At 39.8% G+C, this 23,653-nt stretch overlaps 1 protein-coding gene and 1 long non-coding RNA gene across 2 annotated transcripts; one reads left to right on the top strand and one right to left on the bottom strand.

The window, feature by feature from the left end:
* The first annotated feature begins 816 nt into the window (after positions 1-816).
* On the top strand, positions 817-21,702 carry anxa5a (annexin A5a). The gene is made up of 12 exons (XM_046030724.1): positions 817-926; positions 1,299-1,383; positions 1,919-2,013; positions 9,164-9,277; positions 12,376-12,466; positions 13,927-14,006; positions 14,323-14,373; positions 15,875-15,968; positions 17,720-17,815; positions 17,957-18,015; positions 19,347-19,469; positions 20,454-21,702. Exons 1-12 carry the CDS (start codon positions 921-923, stop codon positions 20,511-20,513), a joined length of 954 nt encoding a protein of 317 aa, XP_045886680.1. The 5' UTR covers positions 817-920; the 3' UTR covers positions 20,514-21,702.
* LOC123957723 lies at positions 12,287-22,535 on the bottom strand. Its single transcript, XR_006821875.1, has 3 exons — positions 22,447-22,535; positions 13,098-13,180; positions 12,287-12,479 (listed from the first exon to the last, which is right to left on the bottom strand). It is a non-coding gene; the product is annotated as an uncharacterized LOC123957723 (long non-coding RNA).
* Between the last annotated feature and the right edge of the window lie 1,118 nt (positions 22,536-23,653).

Below are 23,653 nucleotides of genomic sequence, written 5' to 3'. Positions count from 1 at the left end.
CTTAGTCGTGCCACTTTATTGCACACAGGGGCAGGCGGGGTTTTCGGCACGGTTTAGTGGGTATCTCGTTCCCATAGTGTCGTAACCGACGCAGTTCGAGTTCCCTCGAAGGGGAACGTCTCGGGGTACGTATGTAACCCTGGTTCCCCGAGAAGGGGAACGAGACACTGCGTCGGCCCGCCGCACCTCTCTCCCCGCCTGAAGCGCCTGCTTCATAGTTTAAGCTAATGATGAGTGTGTACAGGTGTGCTTTATACTCCTCTGGTTATTCCGTCACACCTTACCGTTCTAGCAACAAACCAATAGGATTGGAGTGATTTCATTCACGTTCAGACCTGCTACGTCTAGAGGCGTTCCCATAGTGTCGTAACCGACGCAGTGTCTCGTTCCCCTTCTCGGGGAACCAGGGTTACATACGTAACACGAGACGTTCTCAAATGAAACAAACCAATTTTAATTGAAGTGTCTGAACTCATTCACTGCTTTTAGGTTGATAACTAATTTGCACACAGTATAATACAACAAATCAAATGATACAGGGACACAAAAGATGCATTTCATTGCAGGTGTTTGCCATTGTTTTTTTCTTTGTTTTGTTTTTTTATAACCTGTCCCGTCCATCAGCCTGGTATACCCTATGAGGAGCAGGATACCATGTTGTGCCAGACAGATCTTGCTTTAACAAGAGAGTTTTAATTATGTATTAATTTGTCACTGGGCCAGACAGGGGGGCAGAAATGGGGAAGGGGGCACATACACCGCACACACAGACGCCACAGAGAAAAGACAGCACCTGCAAGAGAACAGGGATGGAGGGTGTGGACAACAAGAAACAACAGAGGAAAACACCAATTGCAGAAAGCTGTAGATGAGGTGTTGACTGACTATGATATTCTATAAAAGCCCAATATCAGTGTGACATGCAGGTAATCCAATATATGTATCACTTTATGTATATTTAGGGGCGGCTGTGGATCAGGGGTTAGAGCGGGTTCTGCCAGTGTATGAATGTCAGTTTCTGTTTGAGCACTTAGGCTCAGTATATGAATGTGTTTGACTAGTGAATGCAGATGTAGTGTAAAAGCGCTTTGAGTGGTCGAAAAGACTAGAAAGGCGCTATACAAAAACGGAGCATTTACATTTGCATTTATATATCATAAACACATAAGCATATATCAAAATCAAATGTAAAACATAAGCAAAGAGGCACATAGAAGCACAAAGCTATTACTAACCTACAAAGAAACAATGTTTTTTAAATGTATTCAAAATGTTTTTGTGTTCCTCTCTTCCCACAGGCGTACAGAGGCAGTGTGAGACCTTTCGTCAACTTCAACGCCAAACATGATGCTGAAGTCCTTCATAAAGCCATGAAAGGAATCGGTCAGTTTTCTTTGGAGGAATATCTTATGCCTCTGTTGTTTGACCCCAATATTCCTCACTCGTGTGATCTTTTTTTAATTGCAGAGATATAAAATGGGAAAGTGCAACAGAAATGTCCCTCTGCAGTCATTACTGTAAATCAATGGGCCCAATGACAATCACCAAATTCAAGGTGTACTACAGGTGCACATGGTGTAATAATTAACACTAATACTATCCTACTTTTCCACTACTTACTACTCTAGCTTCCTGTCAGTGCTCTCACAATAAGAGTAATTATCATCATATCATAGTTAACCTGAACTAATTTAACATTTTGATGCCTCAGAGGAAATAACTTCTAGGAGCTATTGATTGTTAGATCATCATTTTGAATGCTGATCTCCTGCATTAAGGGGTCAACTCTTCGAGTATATTTCAAGCTGTCAGTTATTCTTGATCAGGTCTTCATCCACATTCTAGATGATATGTTTGCTGACATGTTTACGTGAAGCTCACTCCCTGTGTTATTTAATGCTTATTTGACCTGGTCCAGGTACGGATGAAGATGCAATCCTCATGCTTCTGACAGCACGCAGCAACAATCAACGCCAGGAAATTAAGGCAGCGTACAAAAAGGCCTATGGAAAGGTGAGGTGAGCTGCCGGGAACCAAACAGAGAGCTGATGACAAGTTGTCACAGTGATTGATGGTTATAGGTCTTGTCATGGACTGTGTCCTCCTCACTCAATAACATTACCTGGATGATAATTTTTTTTTCATTCTTTAATTGTTTTCTTTGTTTTTTAAGAATGACACTGGCAGTATTCTATATATTTGTTGTTGTCAACAAATCCCACTAAAAGATCAAACAAGGTTTTAGTCCATCTTTGTATGCGTCCCTACTTCTCCAGTCTGTCTGTGGCATTCACCCCCTACCACATTTATTAAAACTGAAGACATCCTTAAAAAGAGGTAATTACATTTTTTTAAAAGCTAAAAAAAAATCCCATATAAGCTGGGCACCATACTTTTGCCCTAACATTACTCAAAAAGGAGTAAACTGTGCTTTGTGGGAACTATTTTCGGCTGTGGCTTTATACGCAAATTCAATTTGAGAGGCCTTGAGATTCCTAATATGATATGAGAAAGAAATCATTTCTGCTACTCAAAATGTGTTCATTCTTTTAGGCATTCCTCTAATCTTTACATTCTTTGTGACACTAGATCGTTTTAGGTGTTTCTAGCCTTTTCAAAATTATTCAAACAAAACAGAAAAAAAGAATTACTTTTTGGTTAAACTTGTCACATCAGGGAGACAAGTGAAAATGATTATGCAATACTTGCTTTTTATGTTCAACAACAAAGCTATCTGGCACAGAGGAAAAGATACATCAGGCTTTTTATAAAGACAATCACCAGACTTATCCTCTAATGCAAAACCAGGAATCATCGTGACTCATACACAATTAATGGACAACTTCGCTCTAAAACATAATGTACAATATAAGAATTGGAGATTTATATAAACTTTACATTTACTCAAGTAATATACTTAAGTACATTTTTAGCTATTTTATATAAATAATAAATCAGTCACAGGGACCATTTTTCTGCAGAATGAGTATTTAAACTTTCAATACTTTGACATTTTTCTGAAACTACTTCTGTGCTTCTGCTTAAGCTTGATGTTTGCTTGTATAATACTATTTTCTACAATGTTGTATTACTACTTAAGTAAAGGATCTGACTTTTCCCACCACTGACTGCCTCAGCTACATTTATGTTTAATAGCACAAATTGTCAGTCAGTCAATCTAAAATCTAAATTTTTTCTGTCATTAAGACTCAAGCAGCAGGAGTTGACATTTTGTACTAACTTTTAAAAGTCATACAAGGAAAAATAATCCTAGAAGAGGTAGAAAGACCAATTTCCTCCATTCTCCAAGGACCAGAATTCAGTTCAGTTTGTTATACAAGACCTTGGCATTTTACACTATCCTGCTCTTGCTGTTCTTTCACACTGTCAAGTTATATTAAGACCACCTGTGGATTAAAAGCAACAATTTTGCTCTCTGTGCAGCTTATTGAAACACATGTAGGCCTAATTGCTGTCTTTGGTATAAGTGGATGAGGCAGTTTGAGGGAAAAAAGGTACAAAAGAAAATCCCAAAGTAGCTCCTATCAGTGTTTTATCAAAATTAGCCAACAAAAGAGGCTATTTGCTATCACGTTTTCAGTTCACTTCTATTACATATTATAAAATGTAATGACTGTAAGAGACTCTGCCTTAAACTACTCAGTCAAGTCTTATAAGTCATATCTCTTGATAGTTCAGTTCATGCTCTTGTTTATCTGGAGCCAATTTCTACAACTTACAGTTTGTCATTTCTGCTCTGTAATGCACCGTTAACAGAACTTTTATGGCAATTAAATTTTATTGTCTTTTAACAGAACTGAAAATGGAAACTGATTGTCATGTGAAAAGAGAGATGGATTATGTAATCTAGAAATAAGGGGATTTTCTGTTAGAGGTCTCATATACGGAGCTGTTAAAGAGATTCATGTTTGAGTTGTCTGTATACAGAAGAAGAGCATTGGCCAAACACAGTATATTATAGGATCCCTTGGGTGTTCTATATATAACAACACACACACACACACACACACACACACTGAAATAACAAAGATATGTGCTATTATTATAATGTGATTCATACCATACAGAAATCAATTTAGATGAAGCCAAAATATGTGCTATTACTCACTCTTTCCACTGATTCTATTCAGCTCTTGCTCTGAGCGATGCCCAAAAATGTGCTTCATTGCATACAGAAATCAATTTTGAGTAACATGTGGTGTTTTATTAACTTGTTGTTATGTAAAGAAATGCTGCAAAGTAAATGTACTTTTTCTTTTCTGCAGGTACCTTTTTCATGATTATCCTCATTCCTTTGAAAAGCAATGCAGGAAACTGTTACTTATGTGCTCATCTCTTTGACACAAGGAACTTGAATGATCTCTTAATGCACTGCGTGCACAATTATTAGGCAAATTTAATTCCTCAGGATTCACTTTATCGTTGAACAAACACAATGCTCTCAGTCAATCTAAAATATAACTAAACTTCATACCAGAATGTTTAACTGAAGAAAAGTACGTTTTGTCTTGCTCAGGAGAATATATTTATAAGTGTGCAGAATTATTAGGCAACTAAATGACCAAAATCATTTCTATCAAATTACTTGTTTATTCTCAATTTTCGGAGTAAGTGTAAAAACACAAACTGACAATTAAATACAATTTTTGGCCTTTCATAGATATTTAGTAACCAATGTTGTCACTCTTCCATGGACTCAGTTTGTCGTCCCAGAACTGCGTCGGTGATGACAATATGGGAACGCCTCTCGGCGTGGCAGGGCTGAACTATGAATGAAACTACTCCAATCCTATTGGTGTTACTAGAACGGTAGTGTGTGACGGCGTAACCGGAGGGGGTATATAAGCACGCCGGCACATAGGACACATTAGCTTCTTTCTATTCAGCAGGCACTCTGGCTATGTTTGGAAGCTCCATTATCCTACCTGACATCGAGACGAAGCCGCAGATCATGTCGAAGCAATTCCGACAGTGTGTCTTTCCATGTGAGCATTTCATCACGGAGGGTGATACCCATGGGATGTGCGTCTCATGCTTGGGGATGTCGCATGCTCAGGCGGCTCTCGAGGGGGCTGCCTGCGACCATTGCGAGGCCCTGCCCCTGAGGTTGCTGAGGTCTCGAGCGGCTCTTTTCCTAGAGGATGGTCGGATGCGCTCCCCCCGTGGCACAGGCCCCGCGGTCGCTGAGGCGTCGCGGCGGCTCCAATCCTGGGGATCACAATGCGAGATCACCGAGGGTGCCGGAACGGCTGAGGCCTTTTTCCGGTCCTAGTCCGCGGAATCCTCCTCCCCTCGTCCTGATCGGGAGCCCGTTTCTCGGTTTCTCCCACTCGAGGGGTGAGTCTGGAGAGGCTGACACGATCTGGCTCTGAGGAGCTAGATGTGCTTAGCATGGAGAATGACTTCGGGGAAACGGAACGTCATCAGCCCTCGCCAGGATACGAGGAGTTGTTAGAAGTGGTGACGCGGGCCGTGGCCAAGCTGCACATTGATTGGCCACAGGCGGTGCAGCAGCCATCTGTGGGCAGCAAACTAGACGAGCGGTTTCTGCAACACCGCAACAACGAGTTGTGTAGATCGTGGAACAAACCCTTCTCTGCGCGGCTGTCTACGTCCCCCCGGCTGGACTACGGCAACGTGACAGAAATCAGACAGCACAGCTACGGAGCAATGCCACGAGTGGAGGAGGCACTGGCTAGCTACCTCTCTCCCAACCTCGCCTCATCCCTCCGGACGCTGGCGCTTCCCACCAAGCCGTGTCGGATGACGTCCGATTTGGTGGGCAAGGCCTACATGGCAGCGGGTTGAGCTGGTGCCAGCCTGCACACGATGGCTGTCTTGCAGGCATACCAGGCCGATCTCCTTCGGGACTGTGACGTAGGGGGAAGTTCCCTCTGAGGAGGACCTGACGGCGCTCCGTAGAGCGATGAACTTGACTCTCTGTGTGACCAAGGAAACAGCCCATTCCAACGGCCAATCCATGGCGGCTTTGGTGGCTATGGAGCTCCATCTGTGGCTCAACCTATCGGGCATCCAGGGGAAGGAGAGGGCTTTTCTCCTGGATGCGCCCCTCTCACCTTCTGGCCTGTTTGGGGAAGCAGTGGATGCTGTCGTCAACAGGTTCCAGCACGCCAAAACTGGGAGATATCTCCCCCGCCGGTCAGACTCCAGGACTGCGAAGTTCGCGGAAGCTTGGCGAAGCCTCGTGAACATTTCCCCGTGGGTCCTGTGCACAGTAGTAGATGGCTACAGGCTGCAGTTCTGGGTTCGCCCCCCCCCCCCCAGATTCTGCGGGATGGTCGGGACTACAGTACACGCAGAACAGAGCCAGGTGTTGGGACAGGAAGTCTGCTCTCTGCTGAAGAAAGGGGCCATAGAACTAATTTACCTGCCGGTCAGAGAAGCCGGCTTCTACAGCCGATACTTCCTGGTTCCCAAGAAGGACGGAGGATTGCGTCCGATTTTGGATCTGCGTTCCCTGAACCAATCTCTGAGGAGATTCAGGTTCAGGATGCTTACCATCACAGCCATCATCAGTCACATCCAATCCAAAAGAGGATTGGTTTGTCACGATAGATCCGCATCCATCCGTCCCTCTCACAGGAATTTCCTGAGGTTCGCCTTCGGGGGCACGGCTTACCAGTATCGGGTTCTTCCGTTCGGCCTAGCACTATCTCCCCGCACGTTCACCAAATGCATGGATGCAGCTCTGGCTCCGTTGAGGCTCCAGGGCATCCGCATACTGAACTACATCGACGACTGGCTCGTCCTGGCCCAGTCTTGAGAGTTAGCGGTTTGGCATCGAGATGTCGTCCTCGCCCACGTTCAGTGTTTGGGGCTGCGGCTCAACGCGAAGAAGAGCGTGCTGACACCTGCCCAACGGACTGCGTTCCTAGGGGTGGTGTGGGACTCAACGATGATGCGGGCCCACCTGTCTCCGGCACGCATCGAGTCCATTTTGTCCTCAGTGACCAGAGTGCAGTTAGGCCGCGCCATCACTGTAAAACACTTTCAGAGGGTGTTGGGTCTCCTGGCAGCAGCGTCCAGTATAATACCTTCCAGACTACTGCACATGAGAGCCCTAAAATCCAAGGGATTCTCCTCGAGGGGAAATCCGCTCCATCTGATACGGGTTACGAGCAGGTGCCTTCGTTCCCTGTCTGTATGGAGGAAATCTTAAAATATTGAAATATTTCAACAGACACCTCACTCACAGGATGGGGCGTGGTCATGGACGGCCGCTTCGCGAGAGGCTACTGGGAGGAGCATCATTTCTCTTGGCACATAAATTGCCTGGAAATGTTGGCGGTTTTCAGAGCTCTGAGGAGTTTTCTGCCCACCCTCCGCAGTCGCCACATCCTTGTCAGAACCGACAATGGCAGTGGTTCTCGAAGCGCTGGCTGAGGCCCCCTTCAAACCCCTGGAGTCGGCTGAGGCCAAGCACCTGATGCTTAAGATGACCTCGCTATCACCTCTCTGAGGAGGGTGGGGGATCTCCAGGCACTTTCGGTGTCTCCCCGATGCCTGGAGTTTGCCCCGGGGAGGGTCAGGGCCATCCTGCACCCTTGTCCAGGTTATGTCCCTAAGGTTACGGCGAGACTGGCAGGGTCCACGGTGCTGCAGGCGTTTCATCCCCCACCTCATGTGACAGCGCAGGACGGGAGACTTAATCTGCTCTGCCCTGTCAGAGCACTGAGTATTTAAACTCTGAGGTCTTCCCAGTGGAGGAAAGCAGACCAGTTGCTGGTGTGTTTTGGGTCCCCCAAGGCTGGGCTCCCCGCTTCTAAACACACCATCAGCAACTGGATCGTTCAGACTATTTCCCTGGCCAGGTGCGCGGTTTGCCTTCACCTATGGCCGTAAGGGCGCACTCTACTCGAGGCATGGCGGCTTCTAGGGCCCTCCTCGCAGGGGCGTCACTCCAGGATTTGTGTGACGTGGCTGGCTGGACCACCCCTCACACTTTTATCCGGTTTTACAGTCTGGACCTGCCTTCTGCACCCGGCACCCGTGCGCTCTCCTCCTAGTCGTGCCGTCAGGTTCTGCACTCTGGGGGCAGGCGGGGTTTCGGAGCGGCCTAAGTGGGTATCTCGTTCCCATAGTGTCATTACCGACGCAGTTCGAGTTCCCTCGAAGGGGAACAAGGGTTACATACGTAACCCGAGATGTTTCTTGATCAACTTTCGCTGAAGCAGCAACCACTGCCTCTCAAATGCTGTTCAAAGAGGTGCATTTTCTTCCCAGACTGTGAGTCTGACATTTGAGAAAGTACCACAAGTTCTCAATAGGATTCACGTCAGGTGAGGAAAGGCCAGGTCACTATTTGGGGCCCTTGCTGGCTAGCCAAGCAGTGGAGTACTTGAATGCATTTGATGAATTATTGCCCTGCATAAAGATCATGGCCTTCTTGAAAACTGAGGGCTTCTTCCTGTACCATTGCTTGAAGAAAGTATCTTCCAGAAACTGGCAGTAGGTTTGGGAGTTGAGTTTTAGTCCATCTTCTACCTGCATGTTGAAGTGATGACCTGTCAATCAGTGATCCCGCCACGAGCCCATCCATCTGGTCCATCTAGAGTCACTCTGATTTCATCTGTGCATAAAACCTTTGGAAAATCTGTCTTCAGGTGTTTCTTTGCCCAATTTTGACACTTCAAGTTTTGAATCTTATTTTTGACTTTTCAATGTTAGTTAAATCTCTTTTTTGGCCAATTTTACCTGAGGTAAGTAAACTACCTAATAATCATGCACACCTTTTGCCACATCTTCACTCATTACAGAAATATATGTCACCTGAAAATGACTGTCTCCAATGAGCATTCAAGTGTATATGGTTTGGAGTTGGTAAATGTGCATAGAAATAATTATTAATTCAGAATACACACGCCTAATAATTGTGCATGCAGCATACTGTATGTTTGCACTTATTTATAATAATTCCTGGATAATCTACATTTTCTACATTTACCCATTGGTCCATGCTTTTAAAGACTATTACTATGAATGGTGGTGCAAGCAACAGGATAGCACATTTGTTCTGTTTCCTTAATGTTACAGCATTCAAATAATGCAAAATTAAGTTCAATACAAACAGAATTATTATTGTTTGTTGTTCTTCTCGTCACTAATCATCTCTTCCCCACAGGACTTGGTCAGCACATTGAAATCAGAGCTTGGTGGCCTGTTTGAGAACCTGATTGTGAGCTTGATGACACCACCTATCTCATATGATGCTTCCCAACTGCACAAGGCTCTCAAGGTAAGTGATGAAAGTTTCCTAAGATTGCTCCATTTAACCCAGATCACAGGTCTTGAATGAGTTGAAACCCATGAACGATACAGTTTAGTAACTTTTTTGAGGTATTTGTGTAATGATGTTCCAACATTTGATGCTGAAACTGAGCAATCAACTTTTCCATGGCACTCATTTCAGTGTGTAATAACAGGAAAAACATTTGTGAACTCACAACAGTGATTAAGGCTCCCATGCCAGAGAGCCAGCATGTACACTACCATGGGCCCAGCATTGGCCCACAATAAATTGTTGTTTTTAGCTCCCCTGTGATTGACAAGTTGAAATGTCTGCCAGGAGATAGGCATATTGAAAGTGGGCAATAGAGAGCTGAAATTGCACCACTCTTCATAGCCTCTCCTCTGCTAGAGTGTTTCTGTCATCAGTTTTTCTGAAAAGCCAACCAGTTTCTGACCATGTTCTAAGCTAAATGTTTTTCAGCTACTTTACATGATAGCTAAACCAGCACTAATTAATACATTTCACATCAACAATAAATTACTACTTATATTGTGAGAGGTCACTTCTAATGATGAACTCACAGATAATTATCATCCAACTCTGTAGCTCTTCTGAGTGTTTTTAAGTCATTATTTTAGCTTTATGTTTATCTTGAATAGTTCATTCACACATCTTTCATAATACTAATTTCCAGCAGCAAGCTCTGGTAAAAACCACTGAACAGTAGCTGCACACACTGTTTGGAAGATAGACAGAGTTTGTGTTTAGCTGACAAATACAGTGGAGCATTTAGCAGCTAAATAACCAGATATGTTTACTCAGAACTTACAAAAGTGAATATTAGACTTGTATTTCTAATTTGAATGTTAATGTTTCTTTGTTAATATGTTTGCCTTTACAACTTTATAATACAATTAAAAGTCAGGTTGTGGATTTGCCAGGTTGTTGTGAAATTCTTCTATACAAAAGTGGCTTAAAGAATGAAATGACACAGTTTATCATCTGAGGACTTCACCATTTTGGAAAGGATAAAATAATTATTTTGCCAGCAGCCATGTCATCAATAAATAAATAATTACAGAGTAAGTTTATATGTTCACCATCTCTTAGCTTAATTTTATCTGAGATATTTTGCTTTTTACAGAATTTCAGAACCTTCATTTCTATATTGGCAATATAGAAGCAACCAATAGTAATGAGTCCAAATAGTGGCATAACCATTGTGTGTAATTGTCTCTTCTTTTTAGAAGAGAACAAAGATAATGACACAAACCAATTAATTTGATGCACAAAAGATTAATTGTATTATTTTGGAATGAAGCTGTTCAAGGTTATCATTGCAGTTTTTTTTGCCATTGTTGCTTAAGTTTGGATCTTCTTGTAGCAACTGCTATCACTAAGATCAAGTCGAGAATGACCCATGATGTAACTTAATGACATACTGTAATGTACTAAGCATACAGCAATGTACTGAAATGCATTTCACGCTTATTGAAGAAAATAAGCCTACTGTATAAGTGTTGGGTTGTTGCAGAAATGATCAGGTTGAAATTTACATGAGAAACAACCTGCTGGAATCAGATGACCACATGACACAAGCACTCAGTGCATTACTTGTACTCCATAATGAAAACCATCTATCATATGGTGTAATTCTCATAAATTGGTTAACCTTGCCTTTCTCTGTGTATCTGCTTCAAATCTGTTTAGAGATTAAAGGTCCAGTGTGTACGATTTAGGAGGATTCAAATTTGTTAGAATGAGCCCATTAATCTTGTATCTCGTGTCTGGCACAGACCTGGCACGTCGCACATATTTGTTGTTGATTGTTGATCTTTGTTTTTGTATATTTTTACGTTGTCAGTTTATATATTTATATGTACACAATATTCTCTTCCATTGCATTACTTCTGCACGGCAAAGACCCAGAATAATGCACATGTATATATATCTGCAACGTTGTTCTTCCATTCCATATTTATATATTTCTACATTTATTTATGTCGACTGTTTATTTGTCTACGTGTAGCACCTTATCACCATAGCAAATTCCTTGTATGTGTAAAACACTAGTTGGCAATAAAGCTCCTTCTGATTCTGATTCTGATTCTGATTCTGATTTAAAGCTACAGAGGGAGCCGGTAGCCCAGAATGGACAAACCAAACACTGGATCTAGAGTAGACCTTTCATGTTTTTTTGCGAGTTTCATGGCCACTGTAGTGTCTCCTAAAGGTTTTGAAGCGGAGGGTGAGACGAGGGGTATGCAATTGATTGCAATCTGCAACCTCACCGCTAGATGATAAATCCTGCGCACTGGTCCTTTAACGCTGCTTTTCATTAAAGTTTCTGCAGAGATACAATCCTGTCTTATTATCTTTGGTTCCCATTACATATTGAGCCACCTGGGAGGTAGTAACAGAGCAGTAATTAGATTCCTGTTTATCTATTGCATCTAATCTAATGTGGCGCAAATAAATAAGGTAGAAGTAAAGGTATAACAACGGAGCATATCTATAATTTATTGGTGCTGTAGGCTAGATTTACTAGTCAATTTGATTTATTGCTGAGATATTTCATTTATTTACATTTTTTGAACATCATATACTTTCCTCTGTTGCTTTTTATGTTTGCCTGAGGACAGTAGGATTAGACTCCTGGATCCTCTTATAAGATAGAAATGTACGGTTTTTTTCTTTTTATTCTCATTATTCTTTAATCTCATTTACATTTGCATTACCATCGGGAATTAAATGTTAAATCAAAGTTAAGGCAAAGCATTTAAGCCTTGGCCTCAACATTCCCATCACACCACTGCTCCATTTGTTTTGGTATGTCAGAGTCTTTTTGCGGTAAGGTTAATAACAGTGAAGAGAACATAATTAGCTTTAAAGAACGACTGAACTGAACTCATCTGTTCTCTAATTGCATACCTCCTCAGTGTGTTGTACTGACAAATTATACTTCTTATTTTCTTTAATCATTTTTTGTGTGGTAAAAATAACAAAATGGGTTAAAATAACAAAAGCTGCTTTGAGAAGATGCTGCCACACAAATCCATGATGTCTCATATTGATTTCATCCACATATTGTTTTTGGTTCCCAGGGCGCCGGTACTGATGACAACGTGCTGATTGAGATCCTGGCCTCCAGGACCAGCGAAGAGATTAAAGATATCATCAAAGTGTACAAGAAAGGTGACTTACTCAGCTGTGAAATAGAGAGACAAAAAACAGAAAAACATGTTTACTGTTACTGTTATTGGTTAGTTGGCTTCTTTTTGCTTTAAGGTGAGAAGGTTCAATGTGACCAACGTACATGTTAAATACATATTTCAGTATTGTGAAGAGTGTAAAGAGCAACTGAACACCAATATTTCTTTTTTATCTCCAGTCATTTAACGTATTACTTTGTTGCAGTGACATAAAAGTGTACTCCAGTACACTGTGACATCATTGTTGGGTGTAGTTACAGGTGCAAAACACTTTCAGAGAAAAAAAACACTGCTTTTCAGCCTACTAAGTTATTCTTTAACTCTAACATCGACCATATGAAAAATTTTGTGCCATCACTATCAAAATAATCACGCTGTCTAATGAACATCACGGAACAAAATGGATACCTAAATAGAGTTGTTCACTTATGCTAAATCAAGTGTATTTCTACAATGTTTCCATGGATTAAAGATTCAGTGTGTAATATTTCGAAGGATCTATTGCAATATGCAATATAGTTTCCAGAACTATGCTTTCAGTGGTGTATAAAACCTTACATAATGTTAACCGTTAAGTTTTTATTACCTTACATGAGACATTTCTATCTACATACCTCTCACATCGACGTCGCCATGTTGTGCTGCCATGTTTCTACAGTAGAAACGGACAAAAGTCGCTGCAGAGTGCGTTTCGTCACTATGTTGAATTCATACAAAGAAGAAAAAGAAGAAGTAGTATCGTCAGTAGTAGTTGTTGACTGGTTTATTTGAAGTAAGAAGAGAAGTGAAATTTGGACTAATGGAGGCCCACACGTTTCGTTTAGCACGAGAGCCGACAGAAAGTGTCAGCCACCGTTGCTTCTCCTGTACGCTTGGAAACGGAGAGTGACTTATGGTGCCTTCATGTGGTGTCGGTATAATCAGAATATTTTTTTCCTCCTTAAATCTTCTTTGCAAAAAGAGAAATAAAGTGTACATGAATATAAAGAAGTGCTTAAGTTTGGATCTTCTGGTGAGTTTTGACTGATTAATAATTATTTTGACACATTTCGACAACTAGCTGAACTGTAAATATGACAATCTTGCATAAAAGCTTGACACAAAATTAAAGTTTTTCATGCAGATTTCTAGTATCAATGGTATTTTCTCCAGTGAATAGATTCAAATGTGTCGCTGCAAGAATATCTCTAACATACCAGCTTCAAATTGCCATGAACCACAATGGAAAATAGTATGAGACAACAATAGAGGGCCAAAGGCAAAGAAGCCAGTTTATTTGATCAGGTCAGAAGAGACGTCCATGCTGTCCTTTAGCTGACTAATCTAATCTCTGCTGTCGGAGATCCTCCCGCAAAACAGAGGACTGCCCACGAGAGTTGATTGCAACAATTAGAGTCAGGAAGTGTAAGCAATCTTCTGCCCCTCTTCTCCTCTTTCTTCCAGAGTTCAACGGCAAGCTGGAGAAAGATATCTGCGGTGACACCACAGGGCACTATCAGAAACTACTGGTGATCCTCCTGCAGGTAGAAAGGAGGGCTGCTGGAATGACTTATGTTTCCTTTCATGATAATGAGAGTCTTTGGAGATGCCATTACAAAGACATGAGAAGTTTAGGTGAGGGTTGGGGAAGGGGAGCGTGATGACACAATACACTACGGTTGGTTTCTTGAATGTGTTTGAATTACAGACAGAAGTTTCATCTTCATGGGTTACCTGGGTTGAGAGAGGCTCACAGTGTTCCTATCCACACTGACCTACATTTTCATTCTGTTTGGGAACCTGTCTGTCTTTCTACATGTCTGTCTTTCTGTCTGGTTGATCGTTTGTGCGACTGAGAAGGGCGACAGGGAGGAGGGAGTAGACGAGGGAAAGATCGAGAAAGACGCTAAGGTAAGAAGAACATGAGAAAAATACGGTAAGATTTGGCCTTTTGCTTTAAACATCTTTTGTGGATGTTAGACAATTTCTTGCAATTTCAAAAACCAACCTAAAAGGTCACATTTATTCACAAGGGATCCCTTTTTCATCAGCAATCCCTGTTACCAAGAAGACAAATAATATATTGCTATTTGTCCCCTAATCCATCCCTGGTGTCACTTTTACCAGACATGCCAGTGATGCCACCGAACACTTCTGAAAAACCCTTAATTATGCTCAAAGCCAACATTTTATATGTCTAGTGCCAACGTTTTTAAAATGCTGACTTTCGACAATATGTGCTCATGGCTGCTCTGGTATAGTGCTTATGGTAAAGAAAACATGGACTATTTCTTGGCTTGATGTAGTAACTTCCTGTAGTCTCCACTGACTGCATTGCAAGAAATTATCTGGCACATACTGTAACTCCTGTTAATAAAGTTGTTTGTAAACTTTGATGTTTGTACAGATAAAATTAGCTTTTGAGGTACAGGTAGGCAGATTTTGTTACCTTTGGACAGAACCAGGCTAGCATGTTTCCCCGTCTCCCTCCAGACAAATTAATACACATATTTCCCAAAATTTCCTTTTAGGGTTGGGGAAAGATCGCGATTACGGTTAATAGAAATGCAAATCTGACTGGAGGGGCTATAGGCCACTCTACTTCCTGCGTTGCTACTGAATATTTGCAGAATCATCCAATAAAGATGTAATTCCAAGGGATTAAAACTGAGAATAAAAGCCATTTAGCCTTTAATATGTGTAATTAGGTCATCTTTAAAATGATAAACTGTGAGAACAGCACCCCCTTCCTGTTTTGTGCTATAAAGTATTCAAACATCTGGTGGCTAGAGATGCTTTGAAGTAGCTGTGGATAGTGGTTTCATTGTTCACAATAACTACATTAATGTATAATCTTGAAATTGGATAGATGCAACATAGAGCAGATTAAAAAAATTTAAACTAAAGAAAAATCCTACACAACAGGTAGATGACCGTTCATATTTCATATTTAACTTAATTTCACTACCTTCTTTCAAATGTCAACATATTAAATACATGATCATATTTCTGTGGCTGCTCTCAAAAGTACAGGAAAGCTAAAGGCCAAGGCTTAAGAATAGTCAATAGAAAAAAATTAATTAAAGGATACAAACCTCAGGGAATGGAGAATCTTGTTTCCTGTAAACCATTATTGATTTTTTCGTTATTATTTCTGTATTTGATTAATTTTTATTAATCTGACAATGAGATGAGATAATGAGAGACAAAAACATGTACCATAGAAGTAAAAGGGAAAGAACCTCAAATCCAGAATTCCAAAGACAAATCAAGAAAAACTAAACTTTTTCATGCAGTTTTGGCACAGTACAGGGTCCTTCATCATTGCTGTCATTTCTCCTTTGCCCATGTGTTCCAATAAATCATGTCTACACAAGGTTGTAAATGTACAAGTGTGTGTGTGCCACTGCAGGACTTGCACGCCGCTGGTGAGGGCAAGTTTGGCACAGATGAGGAAACATTCATCACAATTCTTGGCAACAGGAGCGCAGAGCATCTCAGAAAAGGTGAGTTTGTGAGAGTTTGTTTGTGCCAGCATGTTTGTATGTTGTGATGTGTGTGTCTCCTGCTGATGAAAGCAACATAAAATGTTGTTAACAACATAACATAACTGCCCATTCATGTTTTACTTCATTCTTTCACCTAAATAATTAATTAAAAAAGTCAGTTACTGTTTAAATAAATGTTAGATTGAGCTGTATGAGTGATACTTGGTATAGTTGTTGCTGACAAATACACCAAGAAGAACCCTAAATTTCAGTAATTTAAAAAAAAAGAAATGCAGAAATATTGTAAAAAGTTATTGTAAGAAGTACAAGAAATCATCAGTGTTTAAGAAGTGAGGTTGAAATGTGCAGGAGAGACTGAAACAATACAAACCTTAGACACACAATGTGAGAACGTGACAAAAAAGTAGAGAGCACGAGAGTTTGTAGAATTTATTAAAGGTATGATAAACAACAACCACAAGCTCAGTCCTGAGGGCAAAAATTGCTCACTGCAAAGAGAGGTCAGAGAGGAAAATGGCAAGACTTGTTTTTGTTTGGTCACTCAGATCCCACCTGAATGCACAACTCACTGAAAAATTTAAGTGAATGGACTCAAGTAGCAAAAAAGCAGCAAAAAACAAGTCAGTCACTGAAAGGGAACGTTACAACCAACAAGAGTCAGCAATGAGTAGCCATTAGAGGAACTTCATATTAAAGTACTTTTACATCAACAAGCCCTCATACCTAAATGACAAAATTGCTTGCCTTCAAATTTACCTTTAACATCATTCCAAAAATCACACATATATGTGTTTTCTGATGAAGCATTTCTATTGTAACATTTATGCAACTGGATGTCACCATCTGCCTCCTCACGCCTTCTCTCCAGCAACATTTTTGTTTCCCCAGGCTTTATTGTCTTTTTCTGTCCACCCACCAGGTGGCTTTGGACTTTCCCTCCTTTTCCAGTCACCTGACTGCCCCGCTCATCATACATCTTCAGCTCTGCAATTAACTGGCCTGCCCCTCCCGCCTCCTCACCTGCATCTTATTAATCAGCCACTCTCTACATACACCTGATCTTTTGTTCCTGTGACAGTTTGTCCTAGTTGTTATCTTTCTGTCTTGCGTTGTGTTTTTAGCTTTAGAGCTTCTGTCACCTGGACCCAAACCTGACAGTCAGTTTTACCTTTAAGCTATTCTCATCAATAAACCACTGAAGTCATCCTGCTACCTTCTTCATCTGTGTTTGGGTGTAGTCTTGCATTTCGTGAGGACTGCGATTAGTCAGGCAGAGAATAAAATAAAATGCAATACATCGACAATAAAAAAGACAAATCTGTTCAATACCCCCTCCCCCACCCCAGTTTTTGCAATTTGGGGTTCAGCAGGTTAACCCAAGACACCCTGTGATCAGTGGACAACCCTCTCTACATTCTGAGCCATTCTGGTTCTATTTGCAGTTTAATCTATCAAATATGTGTCTGATCATCAAGTAGTAAAGTTTATTGTGGTGTTTTTGCTTTTGATTGTTAATGGTGTACTTAATAAATTGAATTGGGTGCAATATTACAGATGAATACATAGAGAATCACTCTCATGCAGAATGGAAAGAAAAAAATAAGCTCTGAAAAAGTCATGTTAGTCTTCAGTTCAATTAATGTAAGTTGCACTGAAGTCAAAATGGTCCAGCCTTTTAAACACTAGATAAGGTTTATTCCACTCTTAAGAGAACATTAAAATCACTGTGGTTGTTTTGTTCTCATTAGTGTTTGATGCCTACAAGAAGCTCTCTGGCTCTGACATAGAGGACAGCATTGAAGGAGAGACCACTGGGAATTTGGAGAACTTACTGCTAGCAGTTGGTAAGACCTGTGATTTATCAGGATGATACTTTAATGATCATAAACAGAATAGAAACTGAAGCCAACACAATGTCACATTAACATGAAGAAAATGCAATTTTACACAGAAACTTGTCAATGCCTCATTTTTTTTCTCCACAGTCAAATGTGCCAGGAGTGTTCCAGATTTTTTTGCTGAACTCCTGTATAAATCTATGAGGGTAGGTATCTGTGTCCCACAGTACTGCACGGAAGCTCTTCATATCTCACCACATGTGGTTTTAGTTAGTGGTTAATAGTGTTTTTGTAGGATTTTATTCCAAAAGAGACTTCAAATCCACTGGGAGAAAAAGCACTTTCAAAAAGGATTTCTAACAGAAAGATCAAATATATTGTGGGACTGATGCCATGCACTCACTTTGGGTCCTTAGAGGAAGAGTTTGACACTACTGGAAATACACTTATTTGCTTTCTTGCAGGGAGTCTCTGCTGGTTGCCTGATAACTCTTCGCCAAGAAATAGTTGCATCACATAGCCCTGATAAAAACATAACTGCTTGTTTTTACAGTTTGGCGGCTTTTTGTGGCAGGTGTGTATGTTTTTTTTTAATCTGGACAAAGCCAATCTAGCTGTTTTCCCCTGTTTCTGAACTATTGCTTTAAAGAACCACACCAGTAATTGTGCGTGTTTTGGAAATCAGATACACTTTAACTAACCATACTGTAATCAGTACTGTTTTCAAATTGATTTTATTAACTTCAATATGAAAAAATACCAAAACTACATTATTGGTTTGTGGTAATGCAGTTAATAGGAACAGTCCAAAACCTTTGGGAGAAACTTTTGCGGAGAGTTAGATAAGAAGATCAGTGCAGTGTTGTGTCTGTGATAAATATGAAGCTGTGGCCAGCAGCCAGTTAGCTTATTTAACATAATGACTGGAAACAGGGGTATCAGCTGGTCTGGCTGGTAAGGTGATGAAATCTACCAAACAATGTGGTATCAAGCTTATCATTTAACTCTCAGCAAGAAAGCAAATAAGCCTATGTTTAGTGTGATTGATTACTGTACATATTCTTAATTAAGCTTCAAAAGTCTACTAATTGATTTTGATATATTTCGTATCATAAAGAAGTGAAACCAAAGGCTGCCTGGAATGGTAGGAAAAATACATCCAGAAATCTGTACAGCATGTATTTTAAATTTATTGGCAAAAATGATACTATAGTACTATTCATGATTAGTTAAGGAGTTTAAACTTCCAAAATCACTGGAATTCCAGTTGTGTTGAAGAACTAATTTTCAAGTGGCAACTTCTCTTTGAAAGGGAATTTACAGCATAGTTAGAGAATTCAACTCTTCACCTATCCTGCAATAGGACTGTGTCATATGCTATATTGTGGCATTCTAGGTTATCTGCATCTGAGGAAAAGACTTCAGCACCTGAAAGAAATAAAAAGAAAGATGTTTTCCAGTTTTGTTGACCATAAAGCTGGTTGAAGATCTAATTTTATAGATCATTAACCACAATTGAATTTGTTTCTATGTTTAGCGCGCTGGAACTGATGACGACACTCTGATGAGAATAATGGTGTCGAGGAGTGAGGTGGACATGTTGGACATCAGAGCCAGCTTCAAAAAGAAATATGGAGCCTCTCTTTACACCACTATCAAGGTACTGCTCACTCAAACACAAAGATATTATCAACCTTTTCAGTGTTTCTGTATATTTTGGTCTTTTTATATATGTATATCTCACTTTTTTATGACATTTACTAAATAGTCTAAGCCTTCAGAAGAAGAAAAGATGTAATTCTCGTCTAAACATCCTCATCTTTTCTTCTGGATGCTTTAAAGCACCAGCTGGGTGCATTACACTTATGCTGCTGCGCTGACACCATTCGTGTCAGTGCAGTGATGAGTGGAGATTAGTGATTTACTTGTGCCTTGTTCAGCGTGATGAGACTGCTTCCTTGCTTTTCACACAAGCCGAAGTGAATTAATCTATTCTCCTGGGGCCAGATGTTCATACAGTGAGGAGCTATTGCCATCCTCCTGTACAACCCCCAAATGGCCAACATTGAATAGATAAATTAGACATTATGAAATAACCTTGGTGCAGTAAAATATAAAATGAGCCAATATATAGTGTTTAAAGTTTTAGTAGAGTTCATTAATTTTTGATTATAGCAATTAATATTTCTAATGGCTGCCTTTGTCAAAAGTGTTTATGTTTCATAGTGGTATTCGTTATTAGAGACTTCTCGCTGCTGATATTTTTGACTTGTCAATCACAGGTCTAAGTGATCATTAATAATGGCTGCATTCCATTCAGATATTGCACTTCCATGGATGTAGTGTTATGCATGATGGTTCACAGTCATGGCTCACTGGTTATGTAAGAATTACCATAATTACACATTTCTATTTCTTAAGTAGCATTCACATAAATTAGAATTTTAATAATAGTGAAGTGCCTGGAAAAGCACCTATTATAGACAAAGTCTACAATAGGTTATAGGCAAAGTCTATAATAGGTGCAAGATAACTGTACCCATATTTACTGGAAAGAACTTCTGATGTATCAACTCAGAATTGACTTAGCAAGTAAAGAGGAACCATATGTTATGTGATCATTATTTGTCTGATGTTTTTGCAGGAGGACACAGATGGGGACTACCAGAAGGCTCTACTTTACCTCTGTGGTGGGAATGATTAATACTGTTTTATGATGTGTTTAGCAGCACTGAATGATGAGCTGCCACGTTGCTGTGAGACAAAGCTACAAATGAGATAAGGATATCGATCCAGAGTTCTTTCTAACTTTAGCTTGCTATTGATTAAGTTAGTGTGAATTACCCATTTATTATTTTGACATATGACAATATATTCTGCATGAACAATAGTTAGAGTGCATTCACTTAGAAGTTAAATAAATATTTGTTTAATATTAGATACAGTTTAAACAGAAAACCACCACAATAATGAGTACAGGTGCAGCTTTGATTAATAGTAGCTATGTTTGAAGTACTTATGTGGTTATTTTTAAACACTTGTTTTGCTTCAGTCATATGGCCCTGTGTGTTGTCAAATTTACATACGATGTAAGTTGTTACCTAATTTGTGCACAGTGCTCATGGCATATGTTAAATGCAACTTAGAAAATACAACACTGCAGCTGAATAATTAAACCCTACATGTTGACAGCGGTCCCACTCATTAATTACAAATTAACTGCTGATCCAGACTCGTATTGCAGTGCAGCTGTCAGTGATCAATAAGTAATAGGACACTAATACACATTTGTTGACTCATATAAATATATCTACTGCCTCCATGTCTTTCTTTATGAAGGAGCATGATGTCAAACAAATTGGGTCCTTAGATCAATAGATGGAAACTGACTTTACTTTGCTGGAGTTGTACCAGAGGGTGGCAGCAAAGTCTGAGATCAGTAGACTGTTTCTCCACATGGTTTTCATTCACAGTGACTTAAGAAATTGAAATACCATACAATTTTTTGTGAATGTGAAGTTGTTCAATAGCTAAAGTATTTATATTTTTCACAAACAAATTCCAAAATTCAAGTGCCCAGCATTCAAAAACTGTATTGATTTTGGTTGGTGTTTTATTTTACCTTAGCTTTATTATGTATTATTTTCTTATCATAAGATTTTAGATTAACTGTTTGTTTGTCATTCACTTGAACCCCTGAACCATCAAAGTAAAAATGTTTTCCCACGCTATTTCACTTAATTTAAGTAATATGAATGTTCTTATGTTTGTCTTATGGTCTTGTGGATCATTTTATGTGTCTCTGTGATTCAGCACATTCAGATATATTTTATATCTTGGGAACCTTTCAATCTGAACTAGAATTTAAAATAAAGTTCTGAGTTTGAGAAGTGCATGTCCTCACAACAGGAGTTTGTAGTAATATGAACCCCCATCACTCTAAAAAATAAAACATTGGGTCAACAAAAAAAAAAATATGTTAACGTTTTCCACTAGAATTTTTAAGTTAAGACTGCTGACAGAATTACATTAATTCAAAGCAATGTTTTGATTATGGTGAATTACCTTTTAGGCCACAGTAAAACACATTTCTAAGTAACATGAACTTAATAATTGTCAACATGAATGCAAGTATTTAAGTTGATCCAACATAATGTTTTAAGTTAGGTGAAGAAGCTTTTTGGCCACAATAAAACACATTTCTAAGTAACATGAACTTAATAATTAATCCTCGCAAGAGTTAAGTTGTGTGTTAGCGAGTTATCTTTAGTATTTCTTCTCATCTGAATCATAGCCAGCTAACTGGCTAACGTAGCTACTTGCAGTTTATAAACGTACTGTAGCTAGCCTACATGCTAACCGGAGCGGTGGCTAATGGGTGATCCCATATTAAGTTAGCTTGCCAAGACGTTTTCCATGGCTGCCTGGCCACCTGTTACTCCCGCATTTAAACCTACTCAGTCAGTGACAGGCTACAGCTACTAGCTAACTTTACCTCGGCACACAGATTGTACTATCAACACTGCTCAAATTTCAGAGTAAGGACTTCCAGATTTCAGTATTCGGTTACAGTAGGCTATCACCAACAGAATCCTGAGAGAATGCAAATATGTGTAATTAAGCATAAAATTACTTACCATTCAACACATTATGCTTCAATGACTTTCAGCTGTGGCCCTGTGGTCACTGTGGCCTTGAACATGCACGCACATGCAAGAGAAGGAAACTGTGGGCCGTTTAAACGTCAACAAATTGTATTTTACGTTAACAGAACTTAAAATTAATTAATTTTTAATTAACTGACAATGTTAAACTCTGACAAGTCATGATAGTATATTGAATCAATAGGCATAATTTGTGTGTCATCCAAGCTCAATAAAATCACAATTACAAGTAAAAAGTCTAACAGTATCTAAGAATTTGAACAATATATATATTTAAGTAATGACTAAAGGTCCCCTGAATTAGTTTTTAGAGTGCAGTGCCACTGGGGTTGAAGACGTTCATATATTAAATTATTATTTGATCTATTTCAGCTCTGTGATTCCAGTAGGAAACATACACTGCATCAGTTTGTCATGATTTTTATAGTTGAATTCAGCTCGTTTAAGTAAGCACGGCAGCTACAACAGCAAGCCTATTTGCCTACTCCACTCTCACAGTTGTAAATGTAAATCTGAGTTTGGTTTCATCTTAACAATCACTGACATAGGCCTATATGTCAGAAAATTAACCTGAGTAGGTATTTATAGCTGTGATCCAGAACCCTCTCCTTACGTTCAAAAATTTCTGCCAGATGTTGTTATGTATTCAAAAACTGCCTGAAGGTTCAAGTTGAAAAACATTTTCATGTATTGGCATGCTTTTCCTTAGAGGCCCATTATCACTTCGCAGACATGTATTCACTCCAATCCACTTCAAAATGACTCACAAATTCATGTTATCTTATAGTCAATCAGGTAAGGAGCCACAATTGCATTTTTGCTGCTGTCTGAGATTATTATTGCAACTAAGCTCCCACACATTATTTTGTTTTTATATATAATGCAGAGATGAGAACGATGTTGTGCAAGTAAATGTGTACGTTTATTACAGATCTGAAGCTGACAGGGAGAACAGTACTGATTGTATTTTCTGGCAACTTTGTTAACAAATCCAGTGCATCACAATCCGATTACACAACAGAAGCCAAATTGAAAGAGAGAGAGATTAAACATACTGTATGTGTAGTAGTACATTTTGAGTACTAGACCTAAAGGTGAAACAGAAACATCAAACTTCCTTGATTCCTTGATTCTACATTGACACAAAAAAGGGATCAAAACCAATATGAATATTCTAAAT

The sequence above is a fragment of the Micropterus dolomieu genome, linkage group LG19 (genome assembly GCF_021292245.1).
Source record: "Micropterus dolomieu isolate WLL.071019.BEF.003 ecotype Adirondacks linkage group LG19, ASM2129224v1, whole genome shotgun sequence".
NCBI classification, from domain to species: Eukaryota; Metazoa; Chordata; class Actinopteri; order Centrarchiformes; family Centrarchidae; genus Micropterus; species Micropterus dolomieu.
Note: the sequence above shows the minus strand (reverse complement) of the source record. Positions and strands in the feature narration are given on the sequence as shown.